We start from the raw sequence: 19962 nt of genomic DNA, 5'->3' as shown, positions 1-19962 counted from the left end.
TAAAAAATCAAAGATGGCATGGTGCTGGAGTGGGTGAAGAGGATAAAAGCTCTGCCCGTCCCAGTTTCCTAGAATCATAGAATAGTAGAGTTGGAAGGAACCTATAAGGCCATTGGGTTCAACCCCCTGCTCAATGCAGGAATCCAAATTAAAGCATACCCAAAAGATGGTTGTCCAGCTGCCTCTTGAAGGCCTCCAGTGTTGGAGAGATCACCACCTCCCTAGGTCATTGGTAGCATTTTCATACTGCTCTAACAATTAGGAGGTTTTTCCAGATGTTCAGTCAACATCTGGCTTCCTGCAACTTGAGCCCATTATTTTGTGTCCTGCACTCTGGGACAATTGAGAAGAGATCCTGGCCCTCCTCTGTGTGACAACCTTTCAAGTACTTGAAGGGTGCTATCATATCTCCCCTCAGTCTTCTCTTCTCAAGGTTAAACAGGTCCACTTCTTTCAGTGTCTCCTCATAGGCCTTTGTTTCTAGTCCCTGATCATTCTTGTTGCCCTCCTCTGAACCTGTTCCAGTTTGCCTTCATCCTTCAGTGTCCAGAACTGGATGCAGAACTCAAGATGAGGACTAATCAGTGTGGAATACAGGGGAACTAGTACTTCATGCAATTTGGAAACTATACTTGCTTGTGATCAACAATTCCAAGATCCTTTTCGCATGTAATATTGCTGAGCAAAGTATCCCCCATCTTATAACTGTGTTTGGTTTCATTTTCCTAGGTGTAGAGCTTTGCACTTATCCCTGTTCAATTTCATTATGTTGTTTTCAGCCCAATGCTCCAGCCTATCAAGATCACTTGGAACTTAGTTTCTGTCTTCCAGGGTATTCACTATCCCTCCCAATTTTGTACCAACTGCAAATTTGATAAGCATTCTCTGCACCTTCTCATCCAAGCTGAGCCCTGCTCATTATTTCCCACTAGTTTGAGAAGAAGCCATTGATAAGCACTCTTTGAATATGATTCTGGAGCCAACTGTGGCTCCACCTGATAGTTGTTCCATCCAGCCGACATTTAGTTAGCTTGCTAATCAGAATATCATGAGGCACTTTGTCAAAAGCTTTGCTGAAGTCAAGATATATTATGTCCACAGCATTTCCACAGTCTACCAGGGAGGTTACCCGATCAAAAAAATTGAGGTAAGATTAGTCTGGCAAGATTTGTTCTTGACTTGGCTTCTAGTAATCACTTCATTATTTTCAAAGATTGTCCACTTTATAATATGCTCCAGAATTTTTCAGGATTGATGTGAGACAGTGGTCTGTAGTTCCCAGGTTCCTCATTTTTGCTCTTTTTGAAATTAGGGACAACATTAGCCCTCCTCCAATCATCCGGCATTGCACGCATCCTTCATGATTTTGCAAAGATAATTGACAGTGGTTCCGAGAATTCTTCATCATGCTGATGATCCAATTGAACATTTGGTGAGTGGGGAGGGGGTGCGGATCAGCTGGGGGAAACTGTGTGTCTCTGCTTTTGTCCTGTATATATGTTTGTGTGTATGCATGCAAAAGTTTAGGGTGGCCACACACACTTTTGGCCATACCCATTACTGGCATGTGGTCCCCAGAGTGTTGGCCCAGGATGAATATCCTGAAAGACTGCCTCCTTCCCGCCTGAGTCTCTCAGGTGTTAAGATCAGTGGTGGTGGTGATGGGGCTCTTGGCAGTTTCACTACTGCTCTTAGAAGCTCAGGAGGTGGTAGCCCAGCAGAGGGCATTCTTTGTGGCAGCCCCTACGTTATGGAACTGCCTCCCCACAGAGATGCTCCTAGCACCTTCACCATACATCTTTCATCATGTGCTGAAGACACACATTTTCACTCTGGCCTTTGATGCTTGAGATGTATATTTTTAGATTTTTTAGGATATACTTGTGATTGTAATTTGTTTTAAACTGTTTTTAATGTTGTATTTTAAACAGTTGTGGCCCGCCCTGGGACCTTGGGGTGAAGGGCGGGTAATACATCAAAATAATTTTTTTTATCATCATCATCATTATCATCATCAGTATTAGTATTAGCATTATTTAAACCTCTATCCTGTCCTTCCTCCCAAACAAAGGACAAAACATTAAAAACATCTTAAAACATTTCAAAACCAAAACTTCTTAAAAAACATTTTAAAAATAAAATAAAAACATTTTAAAAAATCTTTAAAAACATCACAACAGACACAGACTGGGATAAGGTTTCTAATTAAAATGCTTGTTGAAAGAGGAAGGTCTTCAATATGTTCTGAAAAGGTAACGGGGATAGCACTTGCTTAATATTTAAGGAAAGGGAATTCCAAAGTGTCAGTGCCACAACACTAAAGGTCCGCTTCCTATGTTGTGCGGAACAGACCTCCTGATAAGAGATGGCTCACTGGGGCAGGGTATCGCCAACATGTCACCCCGATGTTGAAAGAATTGCACTGGCTGCCCATTTGCTATCGGACCAAGTTCAAGGTTCTAGTTTTGGTGTACAAAGCCCTATATAGCTTGGGACCAAGATACCTGAAAGACTGTCTTACCCCTTATATACCCAGTCAATGACTGTGCTCTGCAGGTGAGGGCCTCCTGCAGATACCATCTTATCAGGAGGTTCATTCTGCACAATATAGGAAACGGACCTTTAGTGTGGAGCACCTACCCTGTGGAATTCCCTCCCTTTAAATACTAGGCAGGCGCCATCTCTGCTATCTTTTCGGCGCCTTTTGAAGACTTTCCTCTTTCAACAAGCCTTTTAGGTTTAGACCTATCCCAGTCTGCGTCTGTGTTAGAATTGCTTAATATGTTTTTTAATAATGTTTTTAACCCTTTTTTAAAGTTGTTGTTTTTAAAATGTTTTTAACGCTGTTTTGTTTTAAATTATATTTTAAGATCTGTTTTCATGATGTTTTAAAGTGGTTTTTAGCACTTTGTTTGCCGCCCTGGGCTCCTGCTGGGAGGAAGGGTGCGATACAAATTAAATAATAAATAAATAAATAAATAAATAAATAATAAGATGGCCACTTGCAGAGTGTAGTGATCAATTAAATATATCAGGGGTGAGGCTATCTTTCAAGTGTCCTGGTCCCAAGCTGCATAGGACTTTGTACACTAAAATCAGCACCTTGAACTTGGCCCAGTAGTTAATAGGCAGCCAGTGCAATTCTTTCAACATGTTGGCGATATCCTGCCCCAGTGAGCAGTCGCATCGCATCGCCATATTTTGCACTAGCTTCCGGACCAACCTCAAGGGCAGCTCCACATAGAGTGTGTTTCAGTAATCCAGCCTGGAGGTTACCAGTGCATAGACAACAGTGGACAATAGGAATAATAATGTTCTTTGGCCATAAAACATTCCTGGTTTAGACACTCTGGCACCACTGTGGTGCAGCTGACAGAACCTTGGGAATGCTGATGGATTCATCTGTTTCAAAGCCCTGTTCAGGTATGCAGCTCAACAGGAGCATCACACCCCCCAGTTCCTCCTCCTAACCTACCATACTGAGTCGTTTGTGAGGGGAAAGCCCCTTGCAAACTGAAGAACACCATAGAATTGTTTATAATAAATGCAGTGTAGACACATCCTGTCTGCTGGATTTATGTGCAGTTTTAAAGCTGTTTAATGCAACAGATCTCATAACTGTATACTACCTGATCCAGCTTGTGTTGCCTCTTCAAGAGCTCTTGTTCAAATGGAGACTTTAATTTCTTTGCCTCTTCTTCTTCCTTCCTCTGCTTGATCAGCTGGTTTCGTCTCCGATGCTCCAGGACTCGCTGAAGTTCTGGCTTGCTCTCAACTCCCAGTCCTCTATGAATGGATGTGGGGGATGGGGAGGAGGGCAGATTAAGGCTAAACTGTAAGTGCAATGCATACTGCAGCAAAATAAACAGTGCAATCCTACAGATGTGCACCCCAAAGTGAGTCCCACTGAGTTCAGCCTTATGGTTCAGTCCTATACACATCTACTCAAACTTAAGTCCCATTGAGTTCAATGGCATTTGATCCCAGGTAAGTGGGTATAGGACTGCCATCTTGTATTTCTTAGGTATAACAATTAAGTACAATAGTGCCTCTGCTATGGAATGATCTCCATAAAGGGGGTTGCCTAGTACCAACACTGCTATCTTTTAGGTGCCACACACAAATGTTTTTATGTACCTAGATATTTATTTATTTATTAAATTTATATCCTGCCCTTTCTCCCAGAAGGAGCCCAGGGCAGGAAGCAAAAACACTAAAAGCACTTCAAAACATCTTAAAAACAGAAGACTTTTATACATATGAAAATAAAACATCTTTAAAAACAAATTGAAACAAAACACCTTAAAAAGCAGTTCCAGCACAGATGCAGACTGTTTGCTGATTATGCTGTTATTAGCCTTTTTGAAAGTTTCATTCTGCTGCTTTATTTTACTTATGTGTTTTATTGTATAATTCGCTAGTCTAAGATGTTGATGGGTGGTGTATATTTATTTGTTTGTTTGTTTGTTTGTTGCATTTGTATACCGCCCCATAGCTGAAGCTCTCTGGGCGGTTTACAACAATTAAAAACATTAAAAACAAATATACAAATTTTAAAACACATTTTAAAAAACAATTTAAAAACACATGCTAAAATGCCTGGGAGAAGAGGAAAGTCTTGACCTGGCGCCGAAAAGATAACAGTGTTGGTGCCAGGTGCACCTTGTCAGGGAGATCATTCTATAATTTGGGGGCCACCACTGAGAAGGCCCTCTCCCTAGTTGCCATCCTCCCAGCTTCCCTCCAAGTAGGCACCCGGAGGAGGGCCTTTGATGTTGAGTGTAGTATATGGGTGGGTTTGTGTCAGGAGAGGCGTTCCATCAGGTATTGTGGTCCCAAGCCGTGTAAGGCTTTATAGGTTAAAACCAGCATTTTGAATCGAGCTCGGAAACATACAGGCAGCCATTGCAAGATATATGTGTATATATTTGCCTATCCATCCATCCGTGTGTGTGTGTGTGTGTGTGTCAAATTATGAGGTTCCTATGCCTACCATCATCTGTATTGCAACAGAAAGTTAGTATACATCTATAAGCCACAGATAGCTTCACCTGCTGAATTTCTATATACGGTTCAACTTGTGAAGGCACTGGTGGAACATGGCCAGGGAAATTGGTAGGGTGGCCACTACCAGGAGGGAAAAAAAATGGATGGGGCTCCTTCAACTTTTAAGAAAGAGATAATAGTTATAACTTAATAGTTAAGAACTTAACTTAAGAAAGAGATAATAGTTATAACTTCAACTTTTAAGAAAGAGATAATAGTTATAACTTAAAGGTGGTTCAGGAACCTCTCCCCTTTTTCATTTGGCCACCCTAAAAAATGGAAAAGTGTTGAGGAGTTGTATGATCAAACATTTGCCGGGTCTTCTTCTCAGCCAAGCTTATGATAGAAAGTGGCAGGGCTCGAGTATTGATTCCGGCTGATTGGGCACAGGAAACTTTCCATTCTCCAGAAAGAAAGTGATGGGAATCAGTGGTGCTGGCAGGGCAGGGCATTAGGGCAGAAGACCAGGGCCCTGCTGAGCAGAATGAGAGGAGCCACCCCACCCCAATGCAGCAGGACTGCCTTGCCACATTTTAAATTAAGCTAGGTAATACACAGTGTCAGGGCCTTTTTTGTGACAGTACTCACCCATATGGAGTACGGTTATCAATTTTTTTGCTGCCTCCCCCATAAGACCATTAAGTCCACAGTCTAAATTTACTCAACAGCACCACTGATGGGAATTAAAAAGGTCCTAATCCTCTTAAGGTCCCATTCTGGGTTTGATCAGTTAGGCATCTTTTGATATGAGCCATGCATCAGTCCAAAAGCGTTATCCAAAATGATTTTTATCCCTTGTTGCTCTCTGTAATCAACTGGGTGTACCCTTAAAATGGTATGAAACAATGATTAATAGTAATAGTAAAAAAAATTAAGTAAATCATTTATTTTATTAAGTAATTTCTACATCTGACCAATTTACAACATATCTCAGCTTCCTTCTTTCCCGTCCTCCAGCAGGGGGAGTAATTCAACCAATAATCTTATGCTAAATACCTCTGGCATTGTTTTTCCTGCAGATGGTTCCTGCACCTCTCTCTTTGCCTTCTCAATGCACTCTTCAGAACTGCATGCAATGGCCTTAATACTGACTTTTGAAATGTTGGGTCAATTAATAAGAATCCTTCCCCTCTGTGAAATAGCTATTGTCATGACACTTTTATAAAATTATTTCACAAAACTGAACAATTCTCTAATGCTCTGATGCCTTGCAATGGGCCACTGTGGCAGTTGGCTATTTCAAGGCTCTTCTTCTTTCTACTGCAGACATGCCCACTGCTTCAGTGAGGGGAGGCTGCTTACAACTTGGGCATCCACAGGGACAGGCGGGGGAAGGGGAAGCAGCAGTTGTGCTCCCTGGATGAACCACTACCCCCAGATCCCCAGCTTTCATTTAAAAATAGAGAGCACGTTTGTAGCATTTATAGAACCTTATAGGTGAGACAAAAAATATAGGCACTATTCTTAATTTTTGGTGAGAAACTATCCTGCTCCTCCCTTTACCCCCTCCCCCCAAAACATTCCTGTAGACATGCATGCTTTAATTTCCTAGCAATAAGAAGAGCCTGCTGGATCAGGCCAGTGGCCCATCTAGTCCAGCATCCTGTGCTCACAGTGGCCAACCAGGTGCCTGGGGGAAGCCCGCAAGCAGGACCCGAGTGCAAGAACACTCTCCCCTCCTGAGGCTTCCGGCAGCTGGTTTTCAGAAGCATGCTGCCTCTGACTAGGGTGGCAGAGCACAGCCATCACGGCTAGTAGCCATTGATAGCCCTGTCCTCCATGAATTTGTTTAATCTTCTTTTAAAGCCATCCAAGCTGGTGGCCATTACTGCATCTTGTGGGAGCAAATTCCATAGTTTAACTATGCGCTGAGTAAAGAAGTACTTCCTTTTGTCTGTCCTGAATCTTCCAACATTCAGCTTCTTTGAATGTCCACGAGTTCTAGTATTATGAGAGAGGGAGAAGAACTTTTCTCTATCCACTTTCTCAATGCCATGCATAATTTTATACACTTCTATCATGTCTCCTCTGACCCGCCTTTTCTCTAAACTAAAAAGCCCCAAATGCTGCAACCTTTCCTCGTAAGGGAGTCGCTCCATCCCCTTGATCATTCTGGTTGCCCTCTTCTGAACCTTTTCCAAATCTATAATATCCTTTTTGAGATGAGGCGACCAGAACTGTACACAGTATTCCAAATGCGGCCGCACCATAGATTTATACAACGGCATTATGATATCGGCTGTTTTATTTTCAATACCTTTCCTAATTATTGCTAGCATGGAATTTGCCTTTTTCACAGCTGCCGCACACTGGGTCGACATTTTCATCATGCTGTCCACTACAACCCCGAAGTCTCTCTCCTGGTCGGTCACCGCCAGTTCAGACCCCATGAGCGTATATGTGAAATTAAGATTTTTTGCTCCAATATGCATAATTTTACACTTGTTTATATTGAATTGCATTTGCCATTTTTCTGCCCATTCACTCAGCTTGGAGAGGTCTTTTTGGAGCTCTTCGCAATCCCTTTTTGTTTTAACAACCCTGAACAATTTAGTGTCGTCAGCAAACTTGGCCACTTCACTGCTCACTCCTAATTCTAGGTCATTAATGAACAAGTTGAAAAGTACAGGTCCCAATACCGATCCTTGAGGGACTCCACTTTCTACAGCCCTCCATTGGGAGAACTGTCCGTTTATTCCTACTCTCTGCTTTCTGCTTCTTAACCAATTCCTTATCCACAAGAGGACCTCTCCTCTTATTCCATGACTGCTAAGCTTCCTCAGAAGCCTTTGGTGAGGTACCTTGTCAAAAGCTTTTTGAAAGTCTAAGTACACTATGTCCACTGGATCACCTCTATCTATATGCTTGTTGACACTCTCAAAGAATTCTAATAGGTTACTGAGACAGGACTTTCCCTTGCAGAAGCCATGCTGGCTCTGCTTCAGCAAGGCTTGTTCTTCTATGTGCTTGGTTAATCTAGCTTTAATAATACTTTCTACCAGTTTTCCAGGGACAGAAGTTAAGCTAACTGGCCTGTAATTTCCGGGATCCCCTCTGGATCCCTTTTTGAAGATTGGTGTTACATTTGCCACTTTCCAGTCCTCAGGCACGGAGGAGGACCCGAGGGACAAGTTATATATTTTAGTTAGCAGATCAGCAATTTCACCTTTGAGTTCTTTGAGAACTCTCGGGTGGATGCCATCCGGGCCCGGTGATTTGTCAGTTTTTATATTGTCCATTAAGCTTAGAACTTCCTCTCTCGTTACCACTATTTGTCTTAGTTCCTCAGAATCCCTTCCTGCAAATGTTAGTTCAGGTTCAGGGATCTGCCCTATATCTTCCACTGTGAAGACAGATGCAAAGAATTCATTTAGCTTCTCTGCAATCTCCTTATCGTTCTTTAGTACACCTTTGACTCCCTTATCATCCAAGGGTCCAATTGTCTCCCTAGATGGTCTCCTGCTTTGAATGTATTTATAGAATTTTTTGTTGTTGGTTTTTATGTTCTTAGGAATGTGCTCCTCAAATTCTTTTTTAGCATCCCTTATTGTCTTCTTGCATTTCTTTTGCCAGAGTTTGTGTTCTTTTTTATTTTCTTCATTCGGACAAGACTTCCATTTTCTGAAGGAAGACTTTTTGCCTCTAAGAGCTTCCTTGACTTTGCTCGTTAACCATGCTGGCATCTTCTTGGCCCTGGCGGTACCTTTTCTGATCTGCGATATGCACTCCTGTTGAGCTTCTAATATAGTGTTTTTAAACAACTTCCAAGCATTTTCGAGTGATGTGACCCTCTGGACTTTGTTTTTCAGCTTTCTTTTTACCAATCCCCTCATTTTTGTGAAGTTTCCTTTTTTGAAGTCAAATGTGACCGTGTTGGATTTTCTTGGCAATTGGCCAGTTACATGTATGTTTAATTTAATAGCACTGTGGTCACTGCTCCCAATCGGTTCAACAACACTTACATCTCGCACCAGGTCCCGGTCCCCACTGAGGATTAAGTCCAGGGTTGCCGTCCCTCTGGTCGGTTTCATGACCAACTGATCTAGGGAATAGTCATTTAGAATATCTAGAAACTTTGCTTCTTTGTCATGACTGGAACACATATGCAGCCAGTCTATGTCCGGGTAGTTGAAGTCACCCATTACTACCACATTTCCTAGTTTGGATGCTTCCTCAATTTCATATCTCATCTCAAGGTCTCCCTGAGCATTTTGATCAGGGGGACGATAGATCGTTCCCAGTATTAAGTCCCTCCTGGGGCACGGTATCACCACCCACAACGATTCTGTGGAGGAGTCTGCCTCTTTTGGGGTTTCGAGCTTGCTGGATTCAATGCCTTCTTTCACGTATAGAGCGACTCCGCCACCAATACGTCCTTCCCTGTCCTTCCGATATAGTTTATATCCAGGGATAACCGTATCCCACTGGTTTTCTCCATTCCACCAGGTCTCGGTTATGCTCACTATATCAGGGCACACATTTCAAACACTTCTGGCTCAACGTAGGCATAGAAGGGGGCTGTGGGGAAATGCTGTATATGTGTGTGTTTGTGTTTTTAAAAATATAGTATGATCTCTGTGGCTGCCATGAGGCCCTGTTTTGGTACATTGTTGCAAGCCTGGCAGTTGTGGCTTAGTGACAGGTTCTGAGAGGAGAGAGACATGATCGCTTTAAGATTCTAGGAGATTGGGCCTGATCAGGTAAATTGTTTCTGATTGGCTGGAGGTTCCAGGTAGTACTGAGTTAACAGTCAGTCAGGAGTTAGCAGTTACAAAGGACAGTTAGGGTTGGTCAGAATGTTGGTGAGAATAGGAAGAACTGAGTCCTGCATATTATTACTGAGGGTGTCACTAATAGCTGGCTGGTGAAGATCAGAAGGGGGCCAGTGACTAAATTAGTCTGAGAGGCTGCCCTGAGGCAAGGCCTTGCCAGAGGGAAGTGACACAAGTGGGGTTATAACACTGGCTACTGTCCCACAGCCATGAACCACAACTAGGAGCTTAGAATCACAGAATCGCAGAGTTGGAAGGGGCCAAGGCCATTGAGTCCAACCCCCTGCTCAATGTAAGAAACCAAATCAAAGCATACCTGACAGGTGGCTGTCCAAATGCCTCTCGAATGCCTCCAGTGTTGGAGACACCACTACCTCCCTAGGTCATTGGTTCCACCGTCGTACTGCTCTAACAGGAAGATTTTTCCTGATGTTCAGCTGAAATCAGGCTTCCTCTAACTTGAGTCCATTATTCCAAGTCCTCCACTCTGGGATGATTGAGAAGAGATCCTGGCCCTCCTCTGTGTGACAACCTCTTAAGTACTAGAAGAGTGGTATCATTTCTCCCCTCAGTCTTCTCAAGGCTAAACATGCCCAGTTCTTTCAGTCTCCTCATAGGGGTTTGTTTCCAGTTCCCTGATTATTCTTGTTGCCCTCTGAAACTGTTCCAGTTTGTCTGCATCTTTCTTAAACTGTGGTTTCCAGAGCTGGATGCAGGTACTCAAGATGAGGCCTAGCCAGTGCTGCATAGAGGGGAACTGATACTGCACTCGATTTGGAAACTATACTTCTGTTAATGCAGCCTAAAATAGCATTTGCCTTTTTTGCTTAGGGGACACAGAGGCACAATGGCCCCAGTAGTTGGACTGGGTTGTGGAGATAATTGGCTGGGGTGGAAGTTTATGGAAATTGTCCTGAAGGGAGAGCCACATAGGCTGGTGACAGCAATGGTGCCTTTGGAACCCATCAGCAAGCACCTATAAAATCCCAAAATAAGTAATCCTCTTCCCTTTTGTAAATAATATCCCTTTAATAAACCTACAACATGGTTTGACATTTATAATAACTCTCAGTAGTGGTGCCATTCCCTTCCTAAAGCCTTCCATACATGCTACTAGCTGGGTTGAAAGAGATATTCTGTGGGAACTGATGGCAGCAAAAGGGTTAAGGAAGTCTGTTTTACAAGAAGAGAGGCTGAGGGACCAGGGGAATCCCTGACAGGGGCATAAGCTGATGCTGATGGACAAACGCAAAGGTATTCCTGACCTCTTTTCCTACTCCTTGATCACAATGTGCAATGTCACCTGCACTCAACAGTAGGGATGGGTGAATATGTCAATTTGGGTTTCTAATTTTTCCAGTCTTAAGTTCAGTTCCCCATATTTTCACATCAGTTTGCTATTTTTTTTTAAAAAAAGTCCTCATGAAAATTCAGCAATTTGGTGCAAATTTCTCCTAATATACACATTTTATATGCAATTTTGCCTAGTATACACATTTTTGCAAAGCAAATTTCCCTAATATAATGCATGTTTGTATGTTATTTTTACTAATATATTGATTTTTATGCACACTGTACCCTAGTATATGCATTTTTATAAATGTTGCTTGACTGGAAAACTGCACTGCAACATTTGGAGAAGTGCACATTTTGAAGGATGGTTGTAGTTCATTCATTAAATGTGAATTAGGTATGTTTACATTTGAATCTAAACCGAATCAATTTTGCCCCAACCCTTCTCAACAGGGACCAGCAACCAATTGTGACATTATGACTCCCTGATGACTCCCCCAGGCACCTGGTTGGCCACTGTGAGAACAGGATGCTGGACTAGATGGGCCACTGGCCTGATCCAACAGGGTCTTCTTATGTTCTTATGACTGTATATGAACAATGAGGTTCAGACAATCTTCCTCACAGATTAAAAGAGTATGTGAGGGCTTAATAAGCCATACTGGTAGTCCTGCTGTTACCCAATGTGCCTGCCAGCCATGCCCCTGGGATCAGAGCATCTGGTGAGTGTGGGAAGGGTCCCTATGCACATACCAACTTATGTGAACAGACCTCCAGGCGAGGAGAGATGCTCACTGGCCTAGGATCTCTACTCACATGAGGGATTCTGTTAAGTGTACATCAAGTACATACTGTTGCGCGCCACCCCAATCTCTGAGTGGTGAGATTTCCAGGGGTCCTTGCGCTCGCCCTGGGTTTGGTTTCCTTGGGAAGAAGGTCAGCAGAGACTGTGGCGTCTTTATGAAATATGGTTTATTTATTTACAAACATTCCAACCTGAGCTTAGGATGGAGGGGTTCAAGCATCAGCAGTCCAATATCCAGCTTTTCCATCAGGATTAAAGGAGGCACCACAAAGCCATGGAGCAGAGAAAACTCAAAACACAAGCCTATCCTCGGCCCAGGAGCGGGGGAGGGGGAGGCTCTCCTGAAGAGTTTCAATGACAAAAGGATCTCCCTGGCCCATTCACCAGATGATGGGCACCTGATAGACCCATTAACCCACCTGGCCACTCTGTTAGATTAACAAAACAAACTCATCTGACCAGAAGAGTGAGTTTCTCACCCCAAGGCACAGGATTCCAAATCAGAGGCTGGAAGGGGACTCATAGGAATTATCAATTTCAGCCCCAAAACCCATAACACTACTCCCTTCCCTGACAAAGGTCTGTCCCAGACCTGCAGAAAAACAACAGAATAACAGCTTTTCCTACTAAGGAAAAACAGATACAGGTTAGTAAGACATTGAAATATACATCAGTCATAGAAATACAGTTGCATTTCCTCACCTTTCCATCCCTTTATAGCAAGTTCTCAATCAATTACTATCTCTTTAGGCTTCCTCTTCTTTCTTGGAGCCCCCAGGCACAGTTCTGCATCCAAACCGCTTACCCAGTCCTCATACTTGGCAGTGCCCAAGATAGTGAGATCCCGACATGTTTAAGCAATATTACAGCCTCGGTACTGGAGCTCCTTTGTCCTGCCTTGTGCCACTGCAGCACAGCAGCCCTCAACCGCATGCACATTTTCCCCTTGCTCCCCCAAACAGTTGTACACCCACCCACAATCTAACAGACACGGAATAGTAAATCTTAATCATTAAAACCTTATTGCAAAAACCGATCAACATAATTCCTACAAAATCATTAAACAGCTCATATCCTCCCACAGGCATGCAAAAAGCACAAATCAACAGCATTTCAAAAGGCAATACTAAACCCATCAGAAGAATTCCTACAGCAAATCAGTACACAGTCCCATATATATAACCTCCACCCCCAAACCATGCAGTTGCTCTCATGGCCCTTTGTCTTGGGGCTAAATGGAGTTCCCAGTCCCAGCTGATCCCTGCTGCTGCCTGCAGGGTCTTGGGACTGCTCTCCAGGAACAGACTTGTTTCCTCATCAGCACATGGCAGACTATAGCCATTTTCCTCCCATTCTCTGCTCTGGGAAAAGTCTTTAAGGCAGTCCACTTCATCTCCTGCCCCAAACTCCAAATCAAAGTCCTGCCACAAGTCTTTATCTGGGGTATCTTCGTCAGGACTAGCTGGCCTAACCCACCCAAGTTGGCAGAAAGAAATCTTCTCTGTTCTCCCTCACCATCTCCAGTGTGAAATATGGGCCCAAACAGAGGCAGGTAACCCTCCCAGTGCCTCTTGCCCTCCAAACTCACAGTGTGCTGGGTGCCTCTCACTGCTGGAATTGGCTCAGGGACTGCACTCATCATAGGAGCTGCATTCCATACTATAAGACCATTATGGGACACCCAAGGGGCAAAGTCACTTGGGGATTTTATCTCACCCATCTCTCCAGGTGCTTGGGGCTCCTCTTGGACTTGCACTCCCACCTCAGGCTTCTCCTCCTGCACTTTTTCTTCCACAGCCATTTCTCCAGGCACTGGCAGCTCCTTTCACACACACACCTCCAACTTTTCCTCCTGCACTTTCTCTTCCACAGCTGGCACACATGGGGCGAAGAAATCCATTAACAGCTGTTCTTCTCCAGCCTCTAGTTTACCTTTCTCCAAGGCCTTTTCTTCCTCCTGCACTACTTCTTCAACAGCAGGCACACAGGGAGCAGAGAAATCTATCAGCAGCATCTCTTCTTCAGGCTCTACCCTCCTTTCTTCCGAGACATCTTTCTCTTCATTTTCCAGCCTGTCCTCCTTCAATTCTTGGGGCTTTACTTCCAGCTTTCTGGTGTCTTCCCCCCTGGCAGGCTCCTGGACAATCAAAGCTTCTTTTTCTTTCTCTGCTACTGACTGCAACTCCTCACAGTCCAAACCCTCCAGCTGCCCATCCACTTTCTGGATCTCTTTAGCCACCCCAGTCTGGATGCTCTGCAGCTGGACTCCTGGGTCACTCTTGACCCCTTGTAGTGGCTGATCAGGCAGGGCTCTCACTTCCCCACATGGGGTCTCCTTTTTCTCTCCAATGAAGTTTCCAAAAATCTCCCTCATTCGTTGCCAGTGCTGCCATTCCTCTTGGCGCTCTCGTTGCCTTTGCTGCTGGTCCTCCTGGAGTTCCCATTGCCTTTGCTGCTGGTCCTCCTGGCACTTTTGTTGCCTTTGCTGCTGGTCCTCCTGGCACTTTCGTTGCCTTTGCTGCTGGTCCTCCCGGTGATCTTTCTCCATCCATTCTACTTGCTGCTGGAACATCAATTTTGTCTGTTCCAGGAGGATTGCTGTTTCTCCCTCCATTTTAACTCAGACACACTTTGCTCCCAATATTTCTTCCAGGAAATTCAATCCCACTTTTACCACCAGTGTTGTGTGCCACCCCAATCTCCGAGCGGTGAGATTTCCAGGGGTCCCTGCGCTTGCCCTGGGTTTGGTTTCCTTCGGAAGAAGGTCAGCAGAGACTGTGGTGTCTTTATGAAAAATGGTTTATTAATTTGCACACATTCCAACCTGAGCTTAGGATGGAGGGGTTCAAGGCATCAGCAGTCCAATATCCAGCTTTTCCATCAGGGTTACAGGAGGCACCACAAAGCCATGGTGCAGAGAGCCAGTCTCTCTGCCTGCCTCCAGTTCCCAGCCTTTCTCAGACACAACTGAAAACACAAGCCTCTCCTCGGACGGGAGGGGGGGGGAGAAGGCTCTCCTGAGGAGTTTCAATGACAAAAGCATCTCTCTGGCCCATTCACCACTTGATGGGCACCTGATAGACCCATTAACCCAGCTGGCCACTCAATTAGATTAACAAAAGAAACTCATCTGACCAGCAGAGCGAGTTTCTCACCCCAAGGCACAGGATTCCAAATTGGAGGCTGGAAGGGGACTTATAGGAATTATCCATCTCAACCCCCAAACCCAAAACAATACATAGAGGCCATTCTGACTCTTGTTGAATGCACAGCTGGCAAACATCCCCGATGATACCTTTGTGAATGTGTGCTTGTCACATTTACACTTCACATTTTAGGGGTGCTTTGAAAACATCTTAAGTGCCAATCCACACAAAAGAAAAGAGAAAGAAGATCAAAGGGTGATGGTACTATAGAGCAGAGGCCTAGAAAGGTTCCTCTGTGTCAAAGCTTGTATTTTATGTTCTTATGTTAATGCTTTTTATGCCTTTCCCCCTTCTTGCTCCTTATTTATTGAATGAGCATCAGCTGATATTCAGTTGCTAACTCAGTTCCCCTCTAAAAAAAAAATCTCAAGGCTCATCTATTTCAGCAAGCCTGCAACTAAGTCCTTATGGTTTTAATTTCAACTAGTTTTAATTCTTTTGAACTTTCTTTGTATTGTCTAATTGGAAACGACCCAGGGCTGGCACCAGCCTGCCATGGGCTCTTGGACACTGGCCTACCATGGCCCCTGCCTCCCCCCTGTGTGTGTGTGTATGCACACTTAAATATGCCCTGTTGCACCACCTCTTGAGTTGCCATGTCACCGTATCACTGCTGTTTTGAGTGATGGCAGGCATGTGTGCTCAGTGCACTGATATGGTAATACAAGAGGTGGTGCAGCCAGGTGTATTTAAGCTTGTGCCAGCTGCATGCATTCAAGGGGGTGATGTCGTCTGGGAGAGTGGAGCTCCCACTCTGCAATCTGTGCCACCATCTGGTTATGGACCGCAAACTGATGTTGATGGGAATCACAGAGCAGGAGCTTTACCTTCCCAGCCCCAGGGCCCTCAGCCAGTGTCTGACCTGGCTATCTGCTGGTGCCGGGCCTGGCAGGACCTGTCTTCCTACATCTTTCTGTACAATTCCTAATTTTATGGTGGAGAATCAGGTATGTGTCCTGAGTACCTTGGAGGAAGAGCAGGATAGATTCATACAGTCAGAGAGCGCTTGGGAGGTCATCTAATCTAAACATTGGATGATACAGCAAGTCCACTGCTACAACATGCTTGGTAGTTAGCCTGAGGCAGACTATTCCCTGTTGACCAACTTGTAGCATCAGGATAAAAATGAAATAAATGAAGCCAGGTAGTAGTAGCAGCAGCAGCTAACAACCAGGGCACTTACTTGTGTGAGCGAAGCTACTTATAATGCAGGCTGTGGTGTTCTGCATACTTCTATCTGATAAGAATGGGATCTGGCCCAGAATTCGGAATCTTACCAATTCTAATACCTATCTATGCTACAAACATTGTTTTTAATACAAGTTTAATTGTTGTGGCTTCTCCTTACAATCCCATAAATGCGTACAGCCAAAAACAGGTGCTAAGGACCCACAGAAGAAGATAGCAAAAACCTGGTCCTAAAGCGAGGACACTCAACAATATGGCCTGGATTTTAATCCTTGAGACATGGATCAAATCTTGCGACACCTGTCTGCAGATCTCTTCAGATCCGGCATGTTACCTAGTGAGGCAACTGCAAATCTCTGATTGTTGTTATGTGCCTTCAAGTCGATTATGACTTATGGCGACCCTATGAATCAGCGACCTCCAATAGCATCTGTCGTGAGCCACCCTCTTGAGATCTTGTAAGTTCAGGTCTGTGGCTTCCTTTATGGAATCAATCCATCTCTTGTTTAGCCTTCCTCTTTTTCTACTATTTTCCCCAGCATTATCGTATTTTCTAGTGAATCATGTCTTCTTATTATGTGTCCAAAGTATGATAACCTCATTCTTCTCTCTGATATCTCTGACATATTTAAATCGATGCTAACTTTCTTCATTCCTGGGACTGATTAGGGGAAGCTATAACAAACTGGTATTAAAACCAATATGTTTGTAGCATGGACTGCCTTCAAGTCGATCCCGACTTATGGTGACCCTATGAATGGGGTTGAGGTGGTTTACCATTGCCTTCCTCTGAGGCTGAGAGGCAGTGACTGGCCCAAGGTCACCCAGTGCGCTTCATGGCTGTGTGGGGATTTGAATCCTGGTCTCCCAGGTCGTAGTCCAACACCTTAACCACTATGCCACACTGGCTCTCATAGTTAGGTATTATTAAGATGCTAAATTCTGGACCAGATCCCCTTCTTATCAGATGGAAGCATGCACAATAAACACAGCCTGAATTATAAGTAGCTGCTCCCTCACAGGTAAGTGCTGTTAGCTGCTGCTATCTGGTATTTGGATTGTCTTAATTGTATCTTTATATCTATATATGTGTATATGTATATTTTTCTTAATGTAGTGATTATACAATTTATTATGTGTTGTGCTAGTGCATTTAGACTATTTGTGTGAACCGCTTTGTGCACATGTGTATATGTGGAAAATGTGGTATATTATTATTATTAATAATAATAATAATAATAATAATAATAATAATAATAATAATATTGGGATGTAGAAAGCTGCCTTATATTGAGCCAGACTATTGGTCCATCTAGCCCAGTATCGTTTACACTGACTGACAATGGCTGTCCAGTTTCAGGCAAGGATCTTTTCCAGCCTTACCTGGAGATGTCGAAGATTGAACCTGGGACCTTCTGCATGCAAAGCAGACACTCTACCACTGAATTATGGCCCTTCTCCATCCATCCATCATAAATTACTATTCTTGTTTTAAAATTTTGTAAATCAGCAAGGGAGGGTTTTTTACCATGAAAGGTGGAGTATAAATTTATAAATGAACGAAAACATGAATAAATATGCTAGTTATCAGATCTGAAGAGCTCACTCCATATCCTAACTGACCACTGCCTGCCCTTTTCAAACAAGATTCATGCTTCATAAAACAAAGCTAGCGGATGTGGCTGGGAAACAAGATATTTACCAGCTCCTCTGCCTCTTTTTATCTAGAAGAATCTTTACAAGTTCCCTGTCTTCCTTTCATCTATAAATATATGTAACTTTTTGCAGGGCTTTGGGAAATCTTGGGCTGTGGTTGACATTCTTTTGACTCTGTTAACACCATAGGAACCCACGAGATGATTGTGAAATATATGCAGGCTTCTGCTCCAGGACAGAACTAGAGGAGTATGTGTTCAATTAGGCTTTTTGATTTTAAATTAAGATTGAAAAAGACTTGGAAGTTCTGCGTGGAACTAGTGCTGTGCCAAAATCTGTGCCAAAATATTTTTTGGAAAGTTTGTTCCCTTGTGAAAGAGGTTTCTATTTTTCTTACTCATTTTCAGGGCACTTTAGATTTAAAATTTTGATAGATGTGGAATTTTGAGCTTACATTATCTTTTAAAGTGGGCAAAACACGGAGTGGATACTTTTCTTTCCTGTAAGCATTTCTGCAGTATGCTGTAGCCTTCCTGGCTGCCTGGAGTTCCTGATCTGAAAAAGCCCCTGGAAAGAATTACCTTTGGACCTGGACTTTGATAGATACATAGGTGCCTGGGAAGGCTGCACAGTGCAGATTATTGGTGAGATGATTTGCAGAATGAAAGAAAGGACACACACAAACACCCTTTGGCCACCTTAAAAGTAAGATAGGCATGACCAAAATCCTGCTCCCAACCCATGAGAATTTCACCAAAATTTCATTCCCCCCCATGAATGCAATTACTTTTTTCATTAATTTACTTTTTTAAAAAACATTTTTGGCACAGCACACCATGGAACCAAGCAATTCCAGCATGGTCATATATAATTTCACACACATATTTGCATATGCTGGATCTGTCTGATCTACATGTTTATTTTAAACTTGCTTCTCTTGGCAGGGATCAAAGGTAAAGACATTCATGCAAGACAGGAAGTCACATGCAGCTGAAACTCTGCTTGATCTTTTTGATTCCACAGTTACCAGCATTTTGCAGTGGTTTGTCTCTATAGTGAAAAATGAAGCTGTGTCTGCAGCTTAATGTAACTTCAAACATGGGTCTGACGCATTAGGAAGAGTTCTACCCATCCCCCAACTCCCTCACAATATTTGCTTCCTCGTCCTTTTTTGCCTGGATATCATCAGAGCCAACTGCAGATGGAGACCTTACACCAGGTGGCATGGGAATTCACCTTGGGAAAATTCCTCTTGGTAAAAGCTAGAAAAGACAATGATGCTGGGAAAAACAGAAGGGAGTATAAAAAGAGGAAGGCCAAACAAGAGATGGATTGATTCCATAAAGGGAGCCACAGACCTGAACTTACAAGATCTGAACAGGGTGGTTCTTGACAAGATGTTCTTGGAGGTCACTGATTCATAGGGTCACCATAAGTCGTAATCGATTTGAAGGCACATAACAACAACAAAAGCTAGATTCTAGCCATCTCTACTCAGAAGGAAGTCCCACTGTGTTTAGTGGGACATACTCCCAGTCTAGTGTGCACAGAATTGCAGCCATGCAGCACAATCCTAGACATAGTTACTCAGACATAATGCCCAATGAGGCTTCCTCTATTATTAAGGATTGCCAATGTACAGAATGAATTTTGCTGTGGCCAGAGCCTTTCTGATCACCATATCTGAGATAAGGGAAGATTTTTCTATAAATCACAATTTAGGTTGTTATTTATTTATAAAGCACCATCTATGTACACTTTAAAAAAAACAGGAATGGCAGGTAAGGATGGAGGAGAAATTCAATTTTGTTTGCATTTGCATGAGGAACGACATGATTTGCACTCTTGAACCAATATGTGAACTGGGACACAGCTGCCCTTCAAAATGTGCACTTCTCTGAATTTTGCAATTTGGTTCTCCAACCAAACAATATGTACAAAATGCATATCCTTAGGGGGAAATGTGCTTGAAAATGCATACATTAGTGAACATAAT

The 19962-nt window shown here is 43.3% G+C and overlaps 1 protein-coding gene across 8 annotated transcripts in view; it reads right to left on the bottom strand.

The window, feature by feature from the left end:
- Positions 1-19962, bottom strand: part of FAM107A (family with sequence similarity 107 member A) — a 97620-nt gene that overhangs the window by 9126 nt on the left and 68532 nt on the right. For all 8 annotated transcript variants that reach the window (XM_061618759.1, XM_061618764.1, XM_061618761.1 and 5 more), the window contains one exon: positions 3630-3786. In XM_061618759.1, coding sequence (XP_061474743.1) covers positions 3630-3786 — 157 coding nt within the window. The remainder of the gene's footprint in view (positions 1-3629; positions 3787-19962) is intronic.

This window comes from Rhineura floridana, chromosome 3 (assembly GCF_030035675.1).
Source record: "Rhineura floridana isolate rRhiFlo1 chromosome 3, rRhiFlo1.hap2, whole genome shotgun sequence".
Taxonomy (NCBI): domain Eukaryota; kingdom Metazoa; phylum Chordata; class Lepidosauria; order Squamata; family Rhineuridae; genus Rhineura; species Rhineura floridana.
This window is presented reverse-complemented; position numbering and strand designations above follow the sequence as displayed.